At 36.1% G+C, this 27,679-nt stretch overlaps 1 protein-coding gene across 1 annotated transcript; it reads right to left on the bottom strand.

The window, feature by feature from the left end:
• Positions 1 to 6,979: 6,979 nt before the first annotated feature.
• Positions 6,980 to 26,694, bottom strand: NAA30 (N-alpha-acetyltransferase 30, NatC catalytic subunit). The gene is made up of 5 exons (XM_074365472.1): positions 26,532 to 26,694; positions 25,496 to 26,267; positions 20,680 to 20,803; positions 18,801 to 18,856; positions 6,980 to 10,424 (listed from the first exon to the last, which is right to left on the bottom strand). Exons 2-5 carry the CDS (start codon positions 26,264 to 26,266, stop codon positions 10,287 to 10,289), a joined length of 1,089 nt encoding a protein of 362 aa, XP_074221573.1. The 5' UTR covers position 26,267; positions 26,532 to 26,694; the 3' UTR covers positions 6,980 to 10,286.
• Positions 26,695 to 27,679: the final 985 nt, after the last annotated feature.

The following is a 27,679-nucleotide window of genomic DNA, read 5'->3' on the forward strand; positions in this document are numbered from 1 at the left end:
TGACCCCATTTTCTGGCCTTGATTCTCCTTGCTGTCAGTAGGCTGCTTTTACTGAAAAGGTGTGTTCATGTTCTTGGCTTTACCAGTAAATTGACTTCATAGCTGAACTGGCAAGTTTCTGTGGGTGGGGAAGACAGAAGTGGCATATCAGGTGGCCAAGGAATGGGAAAATTCAGGTTACAGAGTAGAAAAACTTCAAAACGTACACTGCATGTTTTAAAAGCACTGCTAGTTATAAAGCACTGAAGTTATTCCTCAGAACTGGGAGTATGTAAAAATAACATTAAAACAAAATAAGTGTCCAACAGCATTAGGTTTATAAAAAATAATTTCATTTGGATAAAACATTTAAATTAGATATCTTAATTTCCATAAAATTTTCTTGTTCAAATTCCTAGGTCTAATTTATAATTCAGGGTTAACTGTATTTGGATTTATGTGTCTGAGCAATTAAATGTTTGACATGATAAAAAAATCCTTGCAGATACTAACTAGTACATATAAAATAGATAAACAAGTTTATACTGTATAGCACAGGGAACCATATTCAATATCTTGTAGTAACTTATGGTGAAAAAGAATATGAAAATGAATACATGTATATTCCTATATGACTGAAACATTGTGCTCTACACCAGAAATTGACACAATTTAAACTGACTATACTTCAATACAAAGATTTTTTTAAAGAACTTAAAAAAAATACTTTATATTTACAACGAATACAGTAGGTCTTTGTTTCTTTTTTAAAAATGCAGGGAAATGATACACAAAGAAAAATATTTAGGATCATTCTGACTCTCCAGAGTTTTTGCCTTGTCAACATCTCTGGCGTCACAAAAAGTAATGCAGTGACCAGCTCCGTATATCACAAAGAGCTTCAGGTAGGTCTGTGAGCCTCACGAAAGCCATTCACCTGGCTTTGTCTTCCTAGTGCCTAGCACGATGCCTAAGAGCAGGTCCTCAGTAATTGTTTAATGGATAATTGAATAGAGCTATTGCCTCATAGCAGAAACTAACCTCTTATGACCTTATGACATAAAGGTAAACATTAGCAGAGGATCTATACTTTCATGAAAAATGTAGGAAAGGAGAGAGGAAGGGAGGGAAGGAAATACATAGAGATTGATTATGTGACAATTAACACATTTGATATGCTGATGATTTTAAGCCTGAAAACTTTCTGTTGTGCACCTTAAAGAGCATTCTGCATCAATTAATGCATTTATGTAATAAGGATTTATTTTAGGCCTAATATATTCCAGGCAATATACTAGGCAGTGAATAAATACAGCCATGAACAAATTCCCTACTGTTGTGGAATTACACTCCAGGGGAACCCACATCACTAACCTGAAAGGCAGGTATTTATAATCCCATTTTTATGGGAAGAAATAACAAAGATTTGCTCTCATAGTATGACTGACCATCCTGCCCTGCCCTGTTTTAAGTGGCCATGAGTCTTGCATATTAGCATCCTCCTCTATTTGAAGGTAGCTTTATAGACCAACCCAGTTATTTAACATCACATCACCAGCAGCTGATACTCTAAGGCAAGGTTTTACTACCGAAAAGGGTCTTTTATATATACACACACATACACTCACACACACATATACATACACACACATATACATACACACACATATATACATACACGCACATACATACAATACACACATACACAAAAATAATTTCCTAATGTTTGCATTTTTGTAGGCTTAGCACTATAAAAGGAATAGTAATGTGCCCTGATTGTGCAGTGCTTTAAAGTATTTTTACATATTTTAATTAGACTCAAATTTGATTAATAATCAAGGTAGTTTTTTTTTTTTTCTATGAACTCCTTTCTCTTAGAAAAAGCATTTCCACTGGCTTATTAGAAATTTGACAAAGTAAAAGTTTACCGGAAGTATGGCCATAGTTACATGCTAGTGCATAATATATTTAGAAAATTTTAAACATAAATGAATTATATAAACAAGAGGATTCATTTCAACTTTCATAGGACAATACACCAAAAAGTTAATGTTTTTAAAGAAGAAATCAATTTCAGTCCCCTTGAAAAGTGTTATAGACCTAATTATTAGAAACCAATTAGATGTTAAGCAAACCTCTTAATCCTAAATCCTTGAATGGATTTTACAACTTAGACCTATTAAACATTTTAAGCAAGCATTTAAATTTTATGCTGAATCAAACAGCTGAATTTAAATAATTTAGTAGGATTCATTAAAGTTTTAATTTTATCTGACATAATTAAACATATTGGACTCTATCCTCTTTGGGTTTCATCAAGCATGGAATGTGATGGGAAAAAACTAGATCTAGAAGACTCAGGGCTGGGTTCAGGTCTCATCACTGCTCTGTGACCTTAGACAGAAGTGTCATTTAATCAATCTGAGTATTAATCTTTCCATTTCAAAAGATCTTTTTAAAGATCAAAGAAGGTGAAACTGCTTCAAAAACTGTAAGAAGGCGATCTCACTGCATGTTATTTATTATTATTACTCTACTGCCTTCCTGGCAATGAAGAAAGAACAATAATCATAGGTTTCTCCACCCCAAGCAGAGGGGACCACATCCCAGTGTAGCAAGCATCCTGCTATCAGGCCAGACTACAGTGATCCTCTGTTCAGTGGGTTGGGAAAAAGATGTCCAGGTATTCCTCTGTGTCTGCAAAATTGGACTCCCTAGTTTGAGAACCACAGTTCTGTAGCCCATACTCTGTATCATGCATTATGGGAATTCTATTCAGCCATGTGGTTTAAGGTTTCTGTATAAATTCAGATAAATGGCTGTGATGAGTTTATCCTAAATTATTTCTCTGTTGATCCCCTCTTGATCACAACACTGGCGTGTTAGAATATAGGGTTGTCCTTATCCTTTCCTATCTTGTTTTCTTCTAAAAGAAGAAAACCTTTTTTCACCTGCCTAATAATCTCTAAATTCTGTGCCTACATTACCACCTATTTTCACTTTCCTGCTCACCCACTTACGTTTCCTCCCATGCTTTGTTGATTGTATTTCAAAAACTCAACCCTTTCTCTTAAGTCATTCCTTGGTTGCTGTTGGCAACTGCACATATTTATCTACTCCATTTTTTTACTCAGTAAACATTTGTGTCTATGTCCATAGGAAAACACTAGATTCTGGATATGCAAAGCATAGCCCCTACATTCAACATTACCTCTACCTTTCCACTTACTTTCTTTCCTTTAATCGCTTGTCTGTACCTCCAAACTTGTCTACTTAGGTGCCTACTGTCCTTGTAACAGAAATCTTTCATCTTTAAGAGTAACCTCCTCTGTATTCATTATATTTACTTCTCGTGCATCTCAGTACTGCGACTAAAAACAATTTCCTACAAACTGGAGCATTAATATTAGTTATATGATGATTAAGGATTTGTGTGTATGTTTAGGTGTAATGGTAACATGATTTGTTTTTAAAAATGAGACCTCATCATTTGAGATAAGTACTGAAATATTTATAGGTAAAATATAATCTCTAGGATTTATTTTGGAAAAAAACTATGAGAAGGGGCAGTGGGGAATGGATGGGATCAGACTGACCATGGGTGTTGGGACTGCTTGATAAGTACATGGAGAGATCATTATACTCTTTGGTCCACCTATTTTAATATTCTCCACAATAAAAAGGCAAAACATTTTTCTCTTCACTTGCTGCAGTTTAGGCTACTCACATAAGATCTAATACTTAGATGACTTTAAATGGTGTTACAGAACTCAATACCAAAAAACAAAATTACTATGTACTACAATGGTATATATATTACTCATAGCTGTCATTTATTTTTCACTAGGTACTAGGCTACTAGGCACTGTTAAAGTGAATTTACATAAATTATCTTATTTATTCTTCACACTAAGCTTATCAAGTAGTTATCACTAATGGCTCAGAGGTTAAGAAACTTGCTCAGTATCATCAGAACGGAAATAAATACTCTGAATGTTCATTATCATTTCCAAATAGGAAAATGATTATCTCACAATAACTGGAACACAAGGCTCAGATCCGTATTGATGTACTTCATTTCAAATTATATAAGCTATCAAGTAGACTTGGCGAAAGACAACTTACATTTACCTAGTTAAGTCAATGTTTGGTGGACTTACAAATTTTATTTTTTTAGCATTCACAATAAAATCAAGTATAATGCTACCTGACTATTCAGAGTCACTGTTTACAGCCACGATTGGAGGGAGGGAGGTAGCAATGTTTAAAGGCAGCAGGTTTAGCTTTAAGGCAGCAGCTTCAGCTCCCTTAAAATGAACATGTACATTCACAGGACATCTGGCCCTACAGATAGTGATCAATCCCCTATAAATCAGGCCACTGAACCCTGAGCAGCTCACAAATATACATAAAGTTGAGCAGTTACTTTATATCTTATATCAGCTTTAAAAAAGTTCCATACAATTGTGGATTTTAATGCAGCATAGTTCCTTAAAATTGTCAGTATTGTTTCCTATGGAACTAGTGCATTCCTAAAAACACATGCATTTTTACTACTGGCTTTAACTTTAAAATTGAGGGTATTTTCCTTTGGAAAATATTTAAATCCCAGGAAATAAAAATTCTTAAGAATGCTTACTTAAGGGACAAACATTTTTTCAGTTTGTGCAACCTGCTGACTTTTTAAAAGGGTGAGTTTCTTTGGCACGAAAGGAAAACATAGGAGACATACAAATCTTTGCAGTTGTAAATGAACAAATGAGGGTACACACTTCCTGGAACACAGATCTCACTAAATAAGAATATGCTGACTTAAAAAAACACACACGCACAAAACAAAGAAACAAAAAACCAAAAACCCTCAGTCAAGGGGAACAGAAAAGGCTGTTTTTAAGAAATTTCAAACTGATTCACTGTGTAACAAATCCAGTAACAAATGTCTTTTATACAATTTCTTTAAAAGCCAGGTCCTTCCTCTAGTATATGGTAAATTATTTTATTTACAAAAATGTACATACAGATTCTCAGGAAATTGAGGTATTAGAAAACTGAGATATATTCATACAGCAAAGAGGTAGTCATAAAAATTCACCAACTAAAAATGAGCTTATTTCTTAGCATTATTAAAACCTTACATTATAACCCCTGCATTGTTTACATTTTCTTTTTTTTTTTTTTTGAGCAGTGAAAGACAGATTTTGGCACTTTGGTGGTATTTGTTATTCTCAGGTCTTTTTCACATGAAGATTAAACACCCATTACTATCAATAGAACGTGTGCCTTGAGCTCTTTCCCCACCAGAGTTAACGGGCCATACCAAGCCTGGTATTCCTTCTGGCCAGGTGTTTCCCATCTCCACTCCTGCTCTTTTGATTAATTACACTTACTACATGACCAGCTAGAATTAAGGGGGACGTGATCAGAGAACACAGCAAAATTAATCTGGTTCTCTCAAAAACAAAGACACCTGTCCTTGTATCAACATGTGATCTTCTAGAATTTTTTTTTAAAGTATAAATATGATATACCTCCATGTTCCAGTTTGATCACTGCTAAAACAAGAAATGACCAAGCTCATTTAGAGGGAAAATGATTTCAGATTCATTTAAAATGAGAAATCATTAGGCTTAATGATGTAAAATATGTTAATGTTAAAAAGATAAGACAGTCTCATCAGAGACCAATTTTTGGCACTTGAATCTGTGCATCTCTGCAACCCAGAGCACTTCCAACCAAAAAAAACTGAAAGGGCTGCTTTTCTCAGGGCTGCATCACAACAGGAATAGGGAGACAGGTGGTGACAGGTAGCTTTTTAATGAAATAGATTGTCAACATAACATTGCAGCTATATTCTTTTGCAGAGTATATTGCTCTGAGGCAATTTTTAATCATGATCGTTCTATTTTATTCTTCAAATTAAACAGTATAGTCTTAAAAACCCTTTTCATAAAATGCTTTCTTCAGTTATTACTGCCTAAATATTACCTAAAGCTATGCCATCCAATACAGGAGCCCTAATCACATGTGGCTGTTTTAATTAACTCCAATTAATTAAAATTAAAAATTCAGTTCTTCAATCATACTAGCCTTTCTCCAGGGGCTCAGTAGCTACATGTGACCAGTGGCTACCATACTGAAGAGTACAAATAACACTGCTATCATAGAAAGTGCTACTATTGGACGGCACTGACCTGAAGAAAGTGCAATGTGCTATATAATTGTGAAGTTTTTCAAACTCGCTTGGTAAAAGTTGCTTAAAACATCAACATACTTCTAGGCTACAGTTTATTACTGATCTCTGTTCATAAGTGTGAAAGAATGATACCAACTTTCTGGTTCTTATTTAGACAATTTATGAAGTATTTAGAGTTCCACATGGGGCCCAAGTGAAACATGAACTCAGATATTTTCACTACATGACCTTAAAAGAACAAAGTAAAGACTTGTAATGCATGATTAAAGTAACTTAGCAATCACAATTAAGAGAGATCTCTTCTACTAATATCCGTAAATCTTAAAATATGAAAGGATGGCATAACCACCAGTTAAAGATTCTCAAAAGAATGGGACAACAAGCCCTTTAGATATTCCTCTATTTTACTTTGGTCTTAGCAAGGGGGGAAAACACTACTTAAGTACAAACAAAAGAGAGTAAATTAAAATAAAAACTGTCTTAGGAATAAATTGCTATGAAACAAGGACAAAAAACAAGTTTTGGTTTAATGCACACAAAAGCGCACTCATTTGTATTGATAGTTGATATATGAGCTGAGCAACTTTGAACACTTTTAGGAAAATCAAGTTCATGTTGTTATTTTCAAATTTACTTTGTCAGAACATAAAGTGAAAGAGATAACTGTATATCACTTCTTCCAAATAACTCTTGGATGCGAGGCAGGAAGTGGGGAACTGAATAGATTGCCTGGTTTTTTCTTCATAGTAGGTAAAACAACTCAAACATAAAATGCACACAGCTGTATCTAAAAGAAAAATGCAAACACAACTTAACCATACTTTATTTGACTGCATCTTATTTAGACAGCTTGCACATTTCGAATCCCATTAAATCTCTCTCTCCAAAAGGATATGGGACAATAGAAGAAAATTATGCAGCAATATCCAGTCATCAAACAGCAGTCCATTATTTTGAGATACACGTGATATTTTATAGATACTCAACTCATATCTGACGTCAATATAATTTATGGTTATGTTTTTACAAACCTGAAAGCCCTGTAACATTATAGCACTCATTTTAGTGATGTCATGGTGCACTGAAAAGTAACTCTGATGCACTACCAATTTGCTTTTATCTATGCTCCTGGAAAGTGATGAACTTCATGATTTTTAGACACCATAATAAATATACACATCCAGTCTTATACATGTCAGCCAATACCATAACACAGGGCAAGGTAAAGTTAAAACATGTGACAAACAAACTTCTTTACAAAGATTTGTCAAGCAAATGGGGAGGGTAATTGGGGGGAAGAGGCAGAAAATATTAAAACCAATTTTTAATAGTAATTTTTTCCTTTTTTTAAATTTTGCTGGCTTCAACTTCAAAAACTACTGTCTGGTTTATGATCTGTGAACATCTCTAGAGTAGTTTCATCCTAACGTAAAGGAAATTATAATCAGCCCACACATCAAAAATGGTAGTATACCCGTTAGCTTCTTCAATACTAACATATATAGCTTCATGGTAGCATATATAAAAATGTTCAGCAGTACCAACTGCCAAACCAGTGTCAGTGGATAGTACAGTCAGTCTTAAAGAGGCAGCACCCCATTAAAAGAAAGTTGCACCAATTTTGCTCAGTTTTAGCCAAGTGAACTTGCTCTATCAATTTTAAATGGAATTATTTTAAGAGTATATTAAAAAAATGAAAGCCCAATATCAAAAAGTAAATGAATGTTTGATTCTACTTCAACTGGAATGGAGACAATTTTGGTGCTGGGTTATCATGCTAGAGGATAAAATTTTTAGTCTACTTAAGTAAAAAATTTCTGCACACCCAATTAAAGACACAAGGTAGACAGTGATAGTCAACATACACCATTTGAACAATATGACAACCATCTGACTTTTCAGTCACATAGTTAAATTCATATTTAAAACACCCAGTCAATTCAGCAAAATCTGGTCAATTCGGGTGAAAAGTTCTGTAGTGATGGTTTCATTGACAAACTGCCAAAAAAAATTAATGGTTGAGCTAAAAATCTATCATGTATCTACTTTACAACTGTCCCCATTAGTGAGTCAAACAAACATATGTTCATCAACAATCATTACTTAATGAACCAGCAAGTCAAATATAAACTCGTGAGATAAAATTTGATAATGAAAGTACTGAAGTATTAGTTCAACTCCCTCCATATTAAAAATAACAGAAGCATCACTATGATTGGTATTCCTCTAAATGCTAGAGTCCAAATGAAGTCTGACCAAAACATACTCAAAACAGTCAGCTAGAAAGCTGAGTACTGTGTGGTCATATATTTTTAATGTAACCAGTATTCTGCCCATTGAAATTTCCAGAGCAATATAAAATGGAAAGAAAAAGTTCTCGTTAAAAATAAGGAACCACAAATGATCCCATCAGCAGGAAGATTTTATTTTCACCAAATTTGTGTATCTTTACTTTAAAAGTACTTGTCACCATGTTCACTTTCAAGACACTACACTGAGCAAGGAGCAGCTTTCCTTTATCAAAAAAAAAAAAAAAAAAAAAAAAGGCAACAAACTTTCCTGAAAGGGGGCTTTTACCAACTGTTAATGGAGGTAGGGTTTTTAAAAATACAGTAATTATAGCCATAAAATAAAATTCAAACCAAATCCTAGAGCAGAAGAAAAGCACATCCAAATTAAAGAAAAAACAAAACAGATTCCTACAAAACATTTTTCACAGAGAATGAATCTTTTTTTTAATGGGCACCTAGGTTTTCCAGTCAAATAAATTATCCATCACAACTTTCCTGACTCAGTTGAAAGCAATCAACTTCAAAATTTGCTACATTGCACAGACTGGCCAAAACACAATGAAACTAATGAACATGGTGATGGCTATTAAGAAAACCCATGGAACTCATTCCAAAAAAAAATTTCCATTTCTCCCTTTTGTTTTTCTGGGAACTAATAAGCAAAGCTCCCCCAGGAATTTGCATAAAATAAGTGAAAAGAAAATCAGTTTAAAATGGACACAGTGCACCTTGAAATTTATTTCTAAGACCAAGAACCCAAAGTGAAGCATTTTAAGAAATGGAAGCAATGTGAATCTAAACCAAGTGGGGAAAAAAGTTCCAACTACTTTGTAAAAGCTGTTCTTCACAGCTCAGCAATAATTTTGATTAAATAAAATCATACCAATTTACATTAATTTTCTATTCTTTTCCAAAAATTCCCTCACTCTCAAAAAAAAGTGCATCCAAAACCCAGCAATTCCCGGCTTCATCAACTTTTCTCATCCCTTTTGAGTGATTTCTCAAAGATTTTCCAAGTAGATTCAACTTCTTACTATAAGGAAAGAAGGGACTTCTACAGTAAACCACTCTGTCACTCACCTGGAAAAAGTATCCAAATTATAAAAATCTGAAATAATTTATTATCAAATTTAGAATTTAAATAAAAACAAAAGTTTGCTTGCAAAGGCCTTAAAGAAAAAGAAAAGATAGCATGCATTCAAAAACTAGAGATGAAGACAAGTATACTTATCTACACAGGCACTGGCAGACGCAATTTAATTATCTTTACTCATTGTAAGACACACCCAACCCTACATAACGTTTTCATTCACTAATCACTGAGGTACCAATATTCAAGAATGGAAAATTTAATATTGAAAAAATAAAACCTAAAATTGAAGCTTTCCCTCCCACCCCCTTCAGAAAACTATGGCAGGTTTTGTGTGAAATGTTAGTATACTCAGAGATTTTTACAATCTACATTGGCTTTTTTAAGGAACAAAAATCATGTTCCACTTACTGGTTCTGTGATAAAATTATCACTGTGTAAATAACATAGTCAGCAGACTTTGCAAATGAACAAACAAATCTTGGCTATCAACTGGCACATCTTGTTGGTACCAAAAGAACTCTTTAAGTTTAAAACAATCTCTTTTAATTCAGAACAAATGCGCCATGCCAAAGTGCAACAAATATTGTGCGACACTCAAATGAGACACTGACAGATAAGAGCTGCATGGAAGTTACTAAATCCACCTGCAAAGCAATTCTGTACAAATTGCATTGCATGCAAAGGTCGATTCTGCATGGTTGGAAAGTTGTTCCTTGATGTCATCAGTTTCTCAACGCAGCCACAATTTAAGTCGCAGCGCATCAACTCCATTTAAATAGTATCTGAACAGCCTCTTATCACGAACAAAACCAAGATTTTCATAAAGTTTCAAAGCAGACTTATTCGTTATTTCTGTTTCCAAAACAACCTTCAAAAAAAAAAAGAAAAAGCTAAGTTATAAGTTTACATATTTGAAACTAATTTATAATTTCATAATTCAACAAATCACTTATAAACAATAAGATCAAATATTTAAGAAAAACATACTACATTTAACTGTTTTAAAATTGATGGTGAAAACAATACATATTAATGATGTACAGTTAGAATCCAGAAAAAGAGTCAGCAGAATTTGGCAAAAGTAATTATCTCTTAGGGCAAGGGCAGTGGGAACAATGGGGACATTTTCTGTTCTACTGATTTTTGTGAAATGTTTGGGAATTCTAGCAATGAGAATACATTTCATACTAAAACAAAGATGAATTAGTTCTCTGTGAAGAAAAGTAGTGTGACAAAAAGACAAGAAGAAAAATCAACAATCAAAGGTTTAAGAAAATAAACCATTACTTGAAACTATTCAGATTACCTCCAACTCCTATATTTTCATTAATATGTTATCCTTTATCCCGGAGACAACTACCAAATTTGTTTCAAGTCAAGACCAGAGTCCGCAAACTATAGCCCTTGGGCCAAATGTGCCTACTGCCTGTTTTAGTAAATGAAGTTTTTTCGGAACACAGCCATGCCCATCGTTTACATGGTGTCTATGGCTGCTTTCTCAATACAACAGCAGAGTTGAGCAGTTGCTCCAGAGACCTGTGGTCTGCAAAGCCTGAAGTTTTTCCTATCAGGTCCTTTGCAGAAAAAGTTTGCCAAATCTAGATCAAAGGTACCCAAACTTTAGTGTCCTGGAGGGCTTGTGAAAACAGACTGCTGCACCTTACCACCAGAGTTTCTGAGAACACTGGAGTAGGGCCAAGAGTCTGCATTTTTAATAAGTTGCTAGGTGATGTTGATGCTGCTGGTAGGCAGACTACATTCTGAGAATCACTGTCTAGACATTATGGATATCAACACCTAGAGGAATACATAAAGTATTAACTACTATCTGGGTCTTTTTAAATATCACTGAACCAATGGCCCTAACAATGAAGAACTGATAAGTTTGAATATTATGTGATTTTTTTCCTACCTTTTTTCTACCTTCCTCTACCACCGTATCTTCTATCCCATCCTCCCACGCTTTACATTTATAGCTCTGTTTGCCTTTCTATTGATTCTCAACCTACCTTATTGAGAATCAACAGTGAGTCACAGTTACTGTTGGGATGTCAGAGCCCTCAGTTGTTTGGAGTGGAAAAAAAGGGCAAAGTATAACTAAACAAACTCCCAAGTAAAGCCTACGAGTTTCTTCCTATTCTATCTCAAGCTATTAAAAAATATGACAAGGATTCAAGCAACAGATAAAAACAAAAGAGAAAAGACTATATATACCTTAACTCAGCTGTATTCAAAATTGAACTCAGGATCTACTTCTCTACAGTTCCACACATTAGTAACAAGATCTCCACCCCATCAATGCCTCAAACCTGAAACCTCAGAGTTATCTTCGTACGTCTTTCCTCTTCACCATCTACATACATTCAACCATGGAGTATTTCAATTCTGTCCCTTAAATCTCTCTCAAACTGATCATCTTCTTTCTATCCCCACTGTAACATTCTAGTCTAAGCTGACATCAACTTTCACTGTAAATACAAGAACTTCCTAACTCAAAAGGTCTATTCTGAGTGATGCCCTTGTAAATTCCCTGCTTAAAACCATTTACTGATTCTCTTCTGTCCGCAAGAAAAAGTCCACAGTCTAACAGTAGCCTAAAGAGACCTAAAAGGTCCATCAAGATAATGGCCTCTATCTACCTTGCTAACTGTGCTTTAGGTTTACCCTCCTTGCTCTCCACGATCAACAAGAAACTTTCAGTTTCTAGAAACCTCCATTATCTTTCCCACCTTAGACCTTTCACGTTAGCTGTTTTCTCTGTCTGGAAGCTCTTCCTGTCCACTTTCCTTGCTTTTGGCTTTAGCATGTCACTTTCAGACTGCTAGAGTATCCGTTTCCCTTTGTACTACCCCACAGCACTCTGCACTGATCCTTGTTCAACTCATTCAACTCGTTGAATGACTCAACGCACGCTCATTCAACATTTGGTGAGTATGACATCTCTCCCAGCTGGTGAGCCCAACAAGGACAGGGATCATGGGTACTTCTTTCACATCTGTTTTCTTTGCACCTGACACACAACACGTAGAAGGCTCTTAAACATCTGTTAATTATATACATCTTTAGCATCTTTCATTCTATTACATACAAATACAAAACAAACAAAAGTACTGCCAAGCTTTTAAATGACCAAAGTACTTAAAGAGAAAGTATCATCTTAAGGCAATTACCTATGCAAACAACTCATGAGAATAAATCACATGCTAAATCTACACTTTTTAAAGATCTAAAAATAAGCAATTAATAGTTCAGGATCAAGGGAAAATGTTCCAAGAAGTCCTTAAATAAAAGTTATACAGCAAACAAATAGGTTTAAGAATAAAAAGTCAACAATTTCTTTCTGCTCTTAAAAAACTGGAATTTAACCTACTATATAGCACAGGGAACTATATTTAGTTTCTTGTGATGAGCTGTAATGAAAAAGAAACTATATATGTAGGTCTGTATAACTGAATTGCTTTGCTGTACACCTAACTTCAATAAAAAATAAGACTTTTTAAAATGTTTTTAAAAAACAGAATTTAATGTTCAGTAATGTCTCCAGTCTGGTCAATGCAATTTACCAGTTTTGAACTATTCTCTTGAGTATTTCCTAGAATTCTTTTTTTTAGGTTAGCACCTAATTATAGCTAAAATGTGAAGTCAAAACTATTAATATGAGAAGCAATAAAGCTTCAACAAGTCAAAACTTAGAACTGATTCCACAGAAATAAAAAGGAGAGTGACAGTGTAGAAAAAAATAACTAATATTTATTGAAGGCTTACTAAGTGCTATGTAAAGCATTTCACATGCATTATGTCATATTACATGCATTTATCATGTTATTTTCACAATAACCCCATGAAACAGATAAATCTCCAATTTTGTAAATGAGTAAAACTCAAGGCCACTAGTAGAACAAAACTAGACCAGAATCCAAAACTGAACTAGAGTTTAACAATATCCACTCTTCTGTACCTCTGATTGTTTCCCAAAGTAAAACAAAGCAGCAAATGGGAGATCTAACATGATGAAGGGGATCTAAGACAATATTCATTAATATGTGGCAATCTGAAATATTCAAAACACATCTGAGGCTAACTATGGCTACATAAATATACACTGGAGGTACAAGTTAAGAGTTGAATTCAGGTTTATTGGCATCCTAACATTAATAAAATAAAGCCCAATTACATAGGAAAAAAAATACACAAAGGGCTAACACCTTGGTTAAAATGAAAAAAATTCTCTCAGCACACTTGCATTCTTTAAACAAAAAGATCATATACTATTTGACACAACAGAAAATGCCACAAAAGAAAGCAACTACATCTTAATAATTACTAAAATTCTTATATTAAAAGAGAATCTGGGTTTATACTGGAAACTCACTATAAAGTGAGTCCACCATCATGGGAGTATTACATAGGAAGCCAAAGGAGGTTATTTTTAATCCTAAAGAAACTTGGGCAAATTGAATTCTACTTAACAGAAGAAAAGGGATTACAGTGAAGTTCTATCAATTCTCTCAGGAACAAACCATTGTCGGGATGAGCCAAACCATTACAGTTTAGAAGGCCTTTTTTAATATTATAGGCTAGGAGGTCCTGGAAGGAGGGAAAGGACTAGCTTATTGTTAGCACCTCACAGGCCTTACACTGATTTTGTTGAACCAACATTTTATTGCTCTTCATAACATCCCCTTAAGATCAGAATTACCATCACATGGCACAGACAATGACTTTCCTACAGTCACACAACTATACTGACAGAAGATGGATCCAGAACCCACCAGGCTTTTGTATTCAGTCCTTTAACTAGGCCAAACTACTCAACCAACAATCCTTATAGTTTCATTAATTCCATTTCACTCTGTTCTTTTCCTAGCAGCCTCTAATAGCTAAAAAGTATGTTTCCAGTGAAACTAAAAATGTTAAACATATAATCATTAAACAGCAAAAGCTTAAAAGTCATCTTGTACATTACATAAAATGTATGTTATTTTGTTAACATGTAACAGTTTTATTATTGGTTATGTAAATAAATTAGGCTACTGCTGGTGGGAAGGTAATTTGGTACAGCCATTATGGAAGGTCCCCCCCAAAATTAAAAACAGAACTATCATCTGATCCAGAAATCCCACTTCTGGGTATAACCAAAGGAAGAAAAATCAGGACCTCAAAGAGGTCCCCATGTTCATTACAGCATTATCACAATAGCCAAGATATGGAAACAACCTAAATGTCCATCAACAAATGGATAAAGAAAAAGTGGTGTGTGTGTGTGTGTGTGTGTGTGTGTATATATACAATATTTTATAGCCTTAAAAACAGAAATTCTGTGTGACAACATGGGTGTACCATGTTGGTCAACTAAAAATGTGAGGTCACATACTGCACACTTAAACTCCATTAAGAAACTTTGATTCTAATATATTCTCATCATATATGAACTAGTTCTGAGTATTAGTATCTTGGTAACCAATCATAAATCTAAAAAAATTTTTGAAATTTAAATTTACAGCGATGGCCATTTCAGGGACATCTACAGCTTAAAAAGTAAAGCACTTCTCAGCGTGCTGATCAATCACCAGCCCCATTTTAATTTATTTCAGAAAAAAGTACATTAAAGTAAATGGCCACCATATGGGTTCAGTATTTTAGGTACACAAGAAAACTCCTTCATGCTATTTGTATGTCTTTTTCTTACTATTTCCCCTTATGTAAAACCCAGACCCAAGAAGCCTGTCCTAGTAGCCACTAAACATTTGGCAGCCAGAGCACATAGCGATGTAACCAAATTCAAGTCAGATTAGCAGTATAGGTGTTGCACTTCTTATTCATGAAGTAATGTTTTGTCTTTTTTTTTCGATACTGCAACTTTTTAGTCAGCTCCAAATATACGGAAAATGAAAAAGATCTTTAGCTACACTGTTTAAACATGCCTAAATCTGATATAAAGAGTTAGAAAAGTCACAGTAAAGCAAAACGAAAATATCGATTAGACCAGAAGAGTATATCATTGTTATTTGGGCAAAACCATAATCTACATTTCAACTCTGTGATTACTAACCTTTGTTTAATTTACTCTGAATTTATTTTAAAATGACAAATGGCAACCAAAAGCAATATAAACATGACTCAAGGTCATAAATAAATTCTGTAAACAGAATAGAAAATAAAAACTGAGTGGATGTGCATGGTACAGGTTCATAGAAATTTCCAAATTTATCTCTCTTAATAGGCTCCTCTCTGTAAGAATAAAAAATAGCAACACAACCTAAGTAGTAGAAGATGTAATTTAAAACTCTTCTCAAATGTCTTTCTGATAATTTGTAAAAATTTCTTAAACTTGAAAAGAAAGGAAGGTTGGCCTAACTTAAAAGTAAAATCACATATTGGTTGTTTTATAATTGGTTATTGTATTCTTGGAGAATTATAATTTCAAAGTTTCCCTCAGGACAATGAACTATATACAAGACTATTTTTACATATAATTTTACAAAATGGTACTTTAACAACTTGGTTAACCTTGCAGATACATTTTTTTATGGACCAAAAAAAAAAAAAAAAAAAAGACAATTGCTGTTCCTAGAAAGCTTAGAGAGAAAGACAAGTTAACAGCTAGTTAGATACATCAAAATTCAAAACTGCTCCCTCCAAAAAAAGAGGCACAGATAAGATGCTGGAAGCACAGAACTAATCATTCAACCAATATTTATGAAGCATGTACTCTACCATAAATGCTACACTAAGTACTAAGAATACAACAGTAACCATGAAAAAGCATCTCAGCTCTCAGGCGCTAAGGCACAGACTCCGAATAAGCAAATGGAAGCACAGCATCACAAAGAGGAAGGTCAGGAAGACTACAGAAAGTGCAGCTGATTCTATCCAGAAGGATTAAGGAAAACTTAAAAGGAGTTGCTGATATTTGAATTGAATTTTAAAGACTGAGAAATATTTTAAAAAGCAGAGGAAGACCAAGAAGCTAATGGGTCTAGCAAATACAAAGCAGTTACACTGGAATGGAGGCAGAAGAAACCAAACCCAATGCGATGACATGGTAACATAAGGAAGTAGAACCAACAAACATACTACTATCAAAAATTAGAAGGGAAAAGGAGATAGAAGAGTTTGTTGCTTATATGCCTTAAATTCAATGAAAGGGACCATGAAAGCCTTATGAAGAGTAAACAAAAGTTTCATCCCTTTGTACAGCAAATTCTTTATCTGAACAATATGGGACACAAATAATCAATTTTTTTAAACCATGAGTTTAAGAGTTCCTTAATCCAGAGGCAGAGCTATTCAAACTGTAAAAACTATCCATTTAAAACCATACAACAGAAATAAGTTCATGTAATTATCCCCATTTCATTCTAAGATTAAGTAAAACTCATTATTTCAAGACAAAGAATTAGAATTAGCATTTTAGACCCACAATGAAAAGAGTATTTCTGCCATAAAATGTATCACTAATTTAGGACTTAACCTTGAGATTATAACAATATAACCAAAACCTCTGTATCATTCCTCAGAACTTTCAAAGGAAAATCAATAGTATTTAAAAATGTGATCAGTTGCAGTAAAGCATACTACCTGTGTCACGAGGTAGTAACGAGGATAATTCAAGCAACATAATACTCCCTTCTCATAACATCCCTGTTCATTGGGAACCACACTACTCAGGAGACGATCAAAAATGGTCTTATAATCCCAAAGATTTCTCCAAACTGTTAAGCAACTTTTGTGAAGCCCGACTTCTCTTCCTGATAAGCTACCTAAGCCAATATGGCTATGGTCCAGACATAGAGACTTATACTCATGAATAAATTTGTACTCAATTTTATACTCAAATTTTAGTTTACCAATGATGTAAATAATCAGGGTAATTGCACCTTTTACTTTTTGAAATTAAAAGCTGTGAATATGAGATCCTTTGCTGGGTGTAAATTATCTTATTTGGGGTAAAATTAAATATCCTTAAATCTCAGGATGACTTCCCTATGCTGCCCAATATGTCTGTAGGCCTTCTCATATAACCAGTTTATTTAGTATGATCTGTCAGAATACAAACTACGAATGTGGACAAGGAGCATGAGAATACTCTGCAATACATCTGCATTCTGATGTGGAATCATGTTCATGAGATATTGTTAAATGGAAAAGGTCGTTACTGCAGAATAATAATTGTGATTTCATTTGTATAAAAAAGTATATGCTTAGAAAACAGGAGGAGGATGCAAACTGCAAGATTAATAGTAGCTGTAAGTGGAAGGAAGGATAAAGAGTCGAAAAGCATGCAGATGGTCAAAGAAGGGATTCTGCACCCCAAAATACACATACATATAATGGTTAATGATTGTGTACAAATTTTGTACCAAAAAAAGTTTGCACTTAAAAAAAATAATAACCAGAACAACTTACTTATTGAGGTCAGTCTACTGAGAAAAAAATTACCTAATTTCAAGTATTTTGAGAACTCTCTAAGGCACATTTGCCCTCCAATAATAAAGAAATTGTTAGCTGTATTGCTCATAAAATCACTAGCACAGTACAACTCTGTCCTTTTTAATCACCACTGTTATATTAAAGATACCTATACTTCCTTAGTTTATACTTATTCCCTTCCGCATTACCTAATAGTAAATCTTACCATTCCCAAACATCACTATTATTTATGGAGCACTTATCATGTGAACAGTGTTACAGGAAACAAAGAAATTACACCTGTCACCAGGCCTTACAAACACAGTGAAGAGTAGATGCTTTTATGTTAAATACAGACAGCCCCATGTTTAACAAGCGGTTGTCTTTCCCCACGACAGCCTTATTACTTAATACTGAGAGGTTTCTTCAAATGTGAAAGGCTTTTGACATGGGCTGACAGCTGTAAAAAAAAGTATTATTTAGAAAGAAACCAAGGCCAATATACAAGTAAACTACAATAATATTTGTAATTAGAGCTACCTTAAGTCATTTAACTGGTAACAAATCAGAGCTCTGAATACCAATTACTTGCTGAAAACATCTAAAATTTCACCTTTACATTTTGACACAGAACAAATTTTAGCTCCCATTATCACCTTAAAATTTGTTCCAGGTCAAAATTCATGTGTTTTAAATGGAATATAATTTTCAGCACAAGTTATATCTGTATAATAATAATTTGTAATGAAATCTGCAGTACAATTTATTATGGGACATTTATAAAAAATACCCAGTAGAATATAGCCCAGGATAAACATTTAGAAACACTTACCTCATCACAATCTCCTTCAACCATGGCATATATAGCTTTCTTAACCAAGTTAGTACCTAGAACATAGAGCTGAGTATTAATGACGGAAAAATGTATTTAGTTTCTTAAAGATACCTAAATTATGATATTTACAAGAAGCAAAGAAATGTCAAATGCTGGATTCTACCTTGGATGTGGATACACAGATTATCTCAAATTAAGTGGGAAAAAATCTATAGATTTAAACTGAGAGGCCAGCAGAACCTATGCATAGCAAAATAAGTTTCCTCTTGAAAGATCTACCTCCCAATATATCCCTTTTTCTCAGGTGTAATTATTTGCTCCAAATAGAAGTTTATGCTATTTTGATCGAAGCTAAGAGAAAAGGGAAAAAAGAAAAGGCAAGATGGCCAGTGCAATCCAGGAACTCCTTCAGCTGGCAAGAACTCACTGCATGACTTTGAGCCAATCTTGCCAAAGATCACACTGGAAGTGCTGTGACCCAGAGTGGGCCCAAGATACTGGGTTAGTTCCTACAAACCTTATAGTAAGCCTGGGCACACTGAGGTCCAGCACTCCAAAATAATGTCAGTAGTGTGTCTGTATCCCAGTTTAAGGTCAGGTATATTTCATATGTTAAAGGGAAAGCAAGTGCCAACTTTGATTTTAAGAGAAGAAAGAAATCCAAATTTTAAAAGAAATCTCTTAATTTTCAAATCATGTACACCAGCAAGCTTGTGTTACCTGGCTATAAAATACATCTGAGGGCCAGGACGTAATCCTCAAGGCACTGGTTTCTGCTCTCTGAAGTAACCAGACAATCTGCCTATCATTTGCCATGAGTCTTTATCAGCTCTTTTTAATACATGAAAGATGCAAACCTGGCTTATGTAATAAGCCCAATTTATTAAAAATTTTAGTGGCAAACTATAATACTATAAGGAAAGCCGGTTAAACCTAATGTATTAATTAAACCTTTCAAAATGATTTCTCATGATTGTGTCAAAGTCTTAAATTGGACATGAACACTTACAGTTTAAAAAAACTGCAAGTGACAAAACTGCTAGTAATTAAATACTAGTACAGGCATCAAGTCTTCTTTCATGAACATTTACTTAGCTTCAGTACATCTCAGAATTTGCCATGCTCAGACGAGGGCTTGTCTACCTGATTTTCTATCTTGAACAAAAAAGCCAGTAGGTCCTAGACACTAGGACACTGGTTCTTAACTAGGCTTACATCATAGTCACCTGGAGAAACTTCAGCCTTACTCCTAACAGGACAAACAAGATTCTCAAGGGGAGGGGCCTAACCATTTGTTTCTAAACCACCCAGATGATTCTAATGACCACTATGAACCATGAGGATAAGATTAACTGAAATTGCCAGGAAAAGTAGCCCAGAAAAGAGATGAGCTTGTGAATAGTAGTAAGAAATAATTCTCCTTTCTGGTCCTCCCTAAATTGCTAATATGTTTGATGACTAATACTAAATAATAATAACAATTTCTCCATAATTTTGCTGTGATCGAGCACCATTTAACCCAAGTAACAGAGAGCTGCTTTAGGGCTGTGATCAAGCACCCTAATAATGCTATTAAAAACTGCAGAACTAACTATAGTGCAAACCATTTTGGATGTGATAAAAAAAAAATGGAAGGTGAAAACTGATCACCTAGTAAGTGTTAGAAAGATAATCTCTCAAGTAATTAAAACATTAATAAAGACAACAATTCATTTTAAAAACACTTTGAAAATATTTTGAAATAAAAACAATCGTAATTTTCTTTCCTTAGCTTCACGCTCATTTCTATATAGTATTTACATTTAAGTCTTTTGTTTCAAAAAACAAAAATGAAAACAACTTAGGCATTCTTTTTGTGACATAATATTTTTCTTACCAATGCCATTTCTCCTGTATTTGGAATCCACGGCTAACATGGCTATATAACCTCTGCGGAACATCTTTTTGTGCATATCCAACTTGCAAACGATGGCACCTACACACTCTTCCCCTACCATGGCCTTAAAAATAAACAAACAGTTACAAAGAATACATTGCCATCAGGTACTGCACAATTACCCAGGGAAACAGCAACCAACCATTGGTATTTTTGAAGGAAGAAGAAATAGTAAGAATTCTAACAAGAGAGTGGTCACATAAATTTCAGAAATCTAAATCCCAGAACTCCTTCAAATGTTCTAGTTTTAAAATCTTTCAATGTTCCTAAGCACGTTAACTTCTTATGCTCATTAGTAAAGCTTAGGGGAAAAAGCAAGATTTTCACATGGTAAATATTCAAGTACTCTATAAGAGGTGCTTATAATTAGTTGCAATAAAGACCTACATGTTTAAGATTTGGGAAAGGGGAAACGTGAACATTTCTGAAGAAAAAAAAATCTTTTCATTAGGATGTGATAAAACATTGTGAAACTTACCAACAGAATACTATAAATTTATATTTAATTATAATAAAGTTTTAGTGAAAGACAGAAATAAGACATAATATTTATACCTGAACAGTAGAGTTAGATTTTGATCAGGAAAAAAATGTAAATGATTTTCAGAAAAAGGATTGTTTTTAAGATATTTTTTAGAGCCTATCCAAGGGATTTTTGTTATTGAAGCTCTACAAACACTAGACATACAATGGTCTCATTTTTAAGACTCCCCTGACAGTGTGAGTCACTGCCACAAAGCTCACAGGATATCTAGAACTCAAAATCAAAGCTTTATATTAAAGCAACAGCTTTAATATAATTTTTTCAGAGCTTTCTATTTTAATAAAAACATAAAGCTTTCCAGGCAATGAAAATTTACATATTAAATAAAAGCTAATCAGCCTTCATTTTCATTAAAATTTCCAGCATCACCATTGAAAATATATTTTTCAAAAATTCCATCACTGACAAAGTTCTAGTAACACTGTATTCTGAAAAATATAAAAAAGGCAATAGTTTCAATTGTTTAATAATGTATCCGACAGAAATACTTGTCTGCTATAAAGAGCCTTCATTAAAAAAAAATCATCTCAATAAAATTAATTTTTCAGAAGAAACTATTTCAATAACAAAAACCAGAAACAGGTTAAAAAAAAAAATCAACGAGCAAAGCCCAATTTATACTTAGTATCTATTTTATATGGAATTTGTTATGACTTTTTTTAGTTCATCATTCCTTAAATTGACTAAAAAGCCTTTTTTCAACTGTGGAGAAATCTTCAGGCAAGATAATTCTAATCCACTTCATGCAAACCTAAACTAGGTCAGAAAAATCCTTTTGAGGAGATATTAAATTCAACAGTGCACATTAATTCATTTGTTTTATCAACACAATCCAAAACTTTTGGTGCCAATAAACCTCTAAAATTGTTATTTCCATTTTTATTCATGATAAATTAATCTAGTCCTTTCAAAGTTCTTTTGAAAACCAACATTTCTTTCTGAATTAAGACTTAAAATATATACAAAAGCTGCCTGGTTGAACAACTCTGACATTTTCTGATTTGAACATAACTTACTGTGGCTGTGTGTGCACATACCCGGGAAGAAATGGTACATTAAAAAAGTTTTTGACCTGACCTCATAAGCAAGGGGAAATGGAAATCTATGATACAAAACTGTAGGACAGCTACATTTTACAGTTAATACACCATCCAAAAGAAGAAAAAATTAAAACTACCAGACACAATACAACTGGACAATACTTTCAAATTGGATAGGCATTTCAAACAAATCTTTGCCCTTTAACCAAGGAAGTAATGAGCAAACAAAGTATTATACTGATTTACTCTTAGACTAGATTGATTTCTTACTAATCAAGAATCCGTAGGAGCAAAATTCAAGTGGTACATATCATTTAAAAATAAAGCCCAATATATGATCCACCGTTATTAATAAGATGCTGGTAGTAAGGAAGGCCAATGCTGCATTTTTCCCTGATAAATTGCTGATGAAAATGCACTTACAAGAATCATTAAACTGCATGTCATTTTTGCCAAATAAAAGCTTCTGCACATAAATTTGGAAATCATGCCATTAAAATGTATTCTTTTTTCAAGGATAGGAACTAAAAAATTCCAGGCAAGATTAAAATTTAACTCTACAAGGCCAAATGCTCGTCAATCTATTAAACCTGAAAAATGTAAGTTGTGTGAAATACATATTCCCAAATTCCAGAATAGTACAAACAGGAAAACAGAGGAAGCTGGAAAGTTAAATCTGGAATAAATAAACGGAAGTACTATACTATATTGTTGGTAATAAGTTTAAGAAGTTCAAAAAGGCACCAACAACTAAAATACAATGAACTCAAAAGAGGCAGAGATAAATTAGTTAAGGACAGAGTAACTGACAGTGCCTCGCATTTGTACAGTACTCTACTTTCACATCTGTTACAATTATTAGGAAGAATCATTAGAACAATCATTTTTGTTAGTTAAATATGGTCAAGTATCGGCAGTTTTCTAAGGTTCAACATCATATATTCCATTTGATCCACTGTAGGTTACTCATGGAACCAGGAACATTCTGGAGACTTCTAATCTCTTGAGATTGATGTTTGCAAGAACAACTGTCTTTTAGTGAAGCATAACTTGGTGACATAAGGATCTTCACTGACAAAGTCAAGGGTATGTCATTTTTCAGGTTCTTAGCTGTTTCCATGAGAGGCCAGGAGACCTGGGCTCTAGTTTTATATCTCTGGACATTAAATATCTGGAGATTAGATTTGAACACTTTAAGTGACTCTGGTCCTTAATTTTTTTTTCATTAAAAAAATTAAATTGAACTAGATTATCTCTAGGATTCTATATAGTTCTAAATTGATATGACTTAAACACAAACTTACATTTGTTTTAAATTAGTTCCCAAGTGAAATTTAAATTTTTAAAATGTCAATATAGAGGCCCCATTTCTAAATGGCCTCTGATTGTTTAACTATTGTTTTATGTTCAATACTTTCAGATTCATACTTGTCTTAGTAAATCTTACATATGTATATGTGATAAACATAACGTCAACCACATTTATATATCACAATTTCTGAATATTCAGTATTTAATGATAAACAAACTGGCTATTAAGGGTTAAAGTACAAAATAGCTGGTGAAGTGGTAGGAGTCTATGTGAAACCAAACCCGAAGTTGAGTAATATTCAGTTTATCAGAGTCTAAAATGGCACTGAAGTTGAGGGAGGTCTAGGTAATACTGGAACTCAAAAGTTGACTAAATATCATATATACACAACTATTTTCTGGAGTTAACAGAAATACATACACTATTTCGATTTAAAGTGTGACTAAATTGTATGTTTTTGTAGGTCAACTTACAATAAAATCAGTCTACAATTTTTAGCATTTATAATGGCACTTGATATGACATTTATAATAGTGCTATAAAATCATTTTCCCATTCATCACCACAGACATGTCTTAGAACTTCTATTTTGATACAATGGTTAGAATCCTGTAAGCAGTTTTGTAGAAAATAAAATAGTTCCCAGTTTAAACAAACATACTAAACTGAAGTTTAGCAAAGTGAATGCAGAAAATAGCACAACTACCATTATCTACAATACTGAGGTTATATTTTCAGATTACCACTAACTACAGAATCAACAAGACAGATTCCTATGCAAAAAGATAGATGTCTAAGTATTGTCAAAGCATCTCGAAGGAAATTAGTGAGTGCAACTAAGTCAGTTCTAAACAATAAATAATAGTAGTGGCTTTTCCCTTCACATATCATAAACTACTCTTTAAAAGCCAGTTGCCTTGCTCCAATAAAATTCAATGGAAATGACATGCCTGTGAGTACATGATACAATGCACACACCTGCCACCAACATTTAAGTGAAAGGTTTCATACAGAGTGAAATTAGTCAATACTATTGGGGAAAAATTTTTTTGGCTTGTTTGGTAGCCAAGTCTTTTTTGCTCATGTATAAATAAAAAATTTTCTGTCAATTATATTTCACAGAAGCCAGCACTACTATTAATATTTAAGTATATCTATGACCAGTTTCTTAAAAACAAAACAAAACAGACTAGTACAATTTCACACTTAGTTTCCTACACTCCCCCGACGGGTATTTTGTTCAAGTTTCAGGAGTCTTTCAGCCACCAAAAGTGTTGGTAGCACCTTCTGCAACTGTGCACCAGAAAGAAGGCTGGCTGGCTACAACTGTTAATTGTCCTGTTGAAGTAAAAGGAAACAATCTCCATAATTACAGAATTATGCTTCTAAGATTTATTTCTCCATGTGGCCACAGCAAGTTTACTGACAATCATATTCACCGAAACATGTTTATGCATACACTCTTCCCTGATTATGGCTGTAACTGAGAGATTAATAAGGCCTGTATCTGAACAGAACCATGTTCAAATTAAGTGATTGCAAAGTGCTTTGATGATGAGGGAGGGTAATTAAAGACGGCTAAACATGATTATAAGCTAATGTAAACAGGCTACAAGACCCCCCAACATGCATCACATGAGCTTGTTGGATTTACACTGGTATCAAGTTAACCTGGATCACGAAGTCTTACTTTCAGAACAGTTTCATTAAATAACTAGGAGTGTGTGCACGCACTTTACATCACGTAACGTACTATGAAATACAGGATACTTCCACTGCCACTCCAGCCCTCACACTCCCTGCCCTGCACGGCCTGGATCTCTCTGCTGGGTACACCCTTTTTTGATTCCATCCACTTACCAAGAAGCACAGCTGTGGCCAGTTGTGGATAAAGTATCTATAGGTATAAATGGAGTAGGGTTCAGACAGATCTTTGGTGATCAGTCTCATGATATCGGGCATTTGTAGCTCGGATTCATATCGGACATAACGTATCGTCCGATCCTCCCCAGGCTCAACCTCCCTGCCCGAGGGGCTTCTTAAACTGCAGCCGGCCGTCAGGGATGAAGACAGCAGCCGCACCTGCTCGTCTTCCTCCTCCTCCTGCTCCGTGCCCTCCGCCAGTCCATTGCGGGCCGCCGCGGGATCGCTCACCTCCGCTGCCTCTGCCGGGTTGGGGAGCGCAGTTCTTGCATTATTGGGGAGGCAGTGAGAGGGGCTCTCGCCCGAGTGTACCCCGGCTCTTTTTGTTGCAGTCGCTCTGGGGCCCCCGTCGGGGGTGGCCGTGATCGTGGCCGCCTCGGCCACATTCAAAACCTTGCTCTTGAGGGAGGCGGCCGCCCGGAGGTGCCGCAGTTCGGGGTTGATCAATCCGTTGAGTTGCAGCTGCTCCTGCGGCGGCTGAGGACAGCGGAGGCACGGATGCCCCTTGGCCGCTGCCGCCGCCGCCGCCTCGCCGCCCGCCGGACTCCTGCCGCCGCCGCCTTGGTGCTCCTCGTCGTCCTCCTCGTCCTCGCTGCAGCAGGCGAGGGCGGCCCCCACCGGGAAGGGACAGCGGGGCTCGGCCGCCGCCGAGGCCGGAGGTGCTGGTGGTGGGAGGAGGCTGCTAGGCCCAGGCGGTACCTCCGCCATCCTAGAAGTGACACAGACCGAGAAGGGAGGCCATGAGACCCGGCCGACGAGTGCGGAGCAGAGGGACGGAGAGCGGGGGGCGGCCGAGGTGGGGGGAAACAAAGGCAGAAACCGTCCCTCACAGAGCTGGCCCCCCAATTCCGCGGGCCCCCCCCAGCTCTTCAGCGCCGCCCAGCTGCCCAGCCTGCCACTGTCCCCGTCCACCCGCGCCCATCCGCCAGCCCTGTCACCCGCGGCCCCTCCCCGTCCACTCCGCGCGACTCACCCCGCACAGGTCCCCGCCGCCACTGCCGCCACTCCTCTTCCTCCTCAGCCGCCGCCGCCGCCTCCTTCGCCGCCGCGGCCGCCTCCACCGCCGCCAAAGCTCACACTCAGCCGCCGTCGCCGTAAAGCGCCTCGGCTGTTACCCCGGGTAAAGTTTCCTGGGCCTGGCTTTACGACACTTCCCTGCCTGCCGGCTGCCGGGGCCGAGGGAAAGGGGCGTGGAGGGAGGTGACCTGTGGAGGGGCGGGGACGAAGGTGTCTCCCGCGGGCCTCGGGGCAGGCCGCGTGCTAATGGGTGGGGCTGTGGGGCTGGGGAGTCTCAGAGGGCTTTGGAGTCACCAGCTCCCAACCCACTATCTTCGGCCTTGGGGCTCCTTAGCCCGCGGAGCTTGCAGCGTGGGGCCGGGGAGGGAGGGGCCGGACAGGCGCTCCCACCGAGCTGCAGCGAAGCCAGCCCGCTCCTGGCCTGCTGCCCCGACCGTAGACAAGACTCCTAAAAATGCTTTTCCTCAGCTCTACAACGTTTAACCTTTGCCCTGACCGGGGGCAGGAGACGGGTTACCTGAGTCCCTTAAAAAATGGAGCAAATGAAGGGAGAAAATCGAAAAGGAGAGGAAGTTAAAAGCTTTGAACTGTGAAAATATGGGAATGGTTGTTGAAACCTGGTCGACTGCAAAATGAATAAAGTTTAGTCTTTCCCGTTTCGAGGCAAGAGAAGGTGGACAGGTAGTCCTCTTGCTCTCTCCTTTACTATGCCCAGGTAAACTGGAGGTTAACGGGAATAACAGGTGCAGGGTAGCTGCAAGCACGCCTGGGTAAGAGTTAAAAGAGAGATGATGGAAGAGAGTGGCAACGGCTAAGAAGCACATTCTTAAACTTGTGACCCGAAATTGAAGGGGTGAGAAGCACCGGTCAAGAGGTGTCCTGAACCTTCTCCCCGCCCTCTCTCTGCCAAGTAGTCTGAGCGGATGCGGGGGGAAGAAAACTGCGCAAATGCTGCAGCGCGAGGCTCCGCTGTTTCCGCTCTAGTCACACAGCTGACGATTTTCAGCCCATCTGTTCTAAGAGGAACGCACGTAGTGTAACTCACCAGCACACGGAGCAAGTTGTTTTTTAAACTGAATGTAGAGGCGGTCAGGTGTGCAGCCG

This window comes from Camelus bactrianus, chromosome 6 (assembly GCF_048773025.1).
Source record: "Camelus bactrianus isolate YW-2024 breed Bactrian camel chromosome 6, ASM4877302v1, whole genome shotgun sequence".
NCBI lineage: Eukaryota > Metazoa > Chordata > Mammalia > Artiodactyla > Camelidae > Camelus > Camelus bactrianus.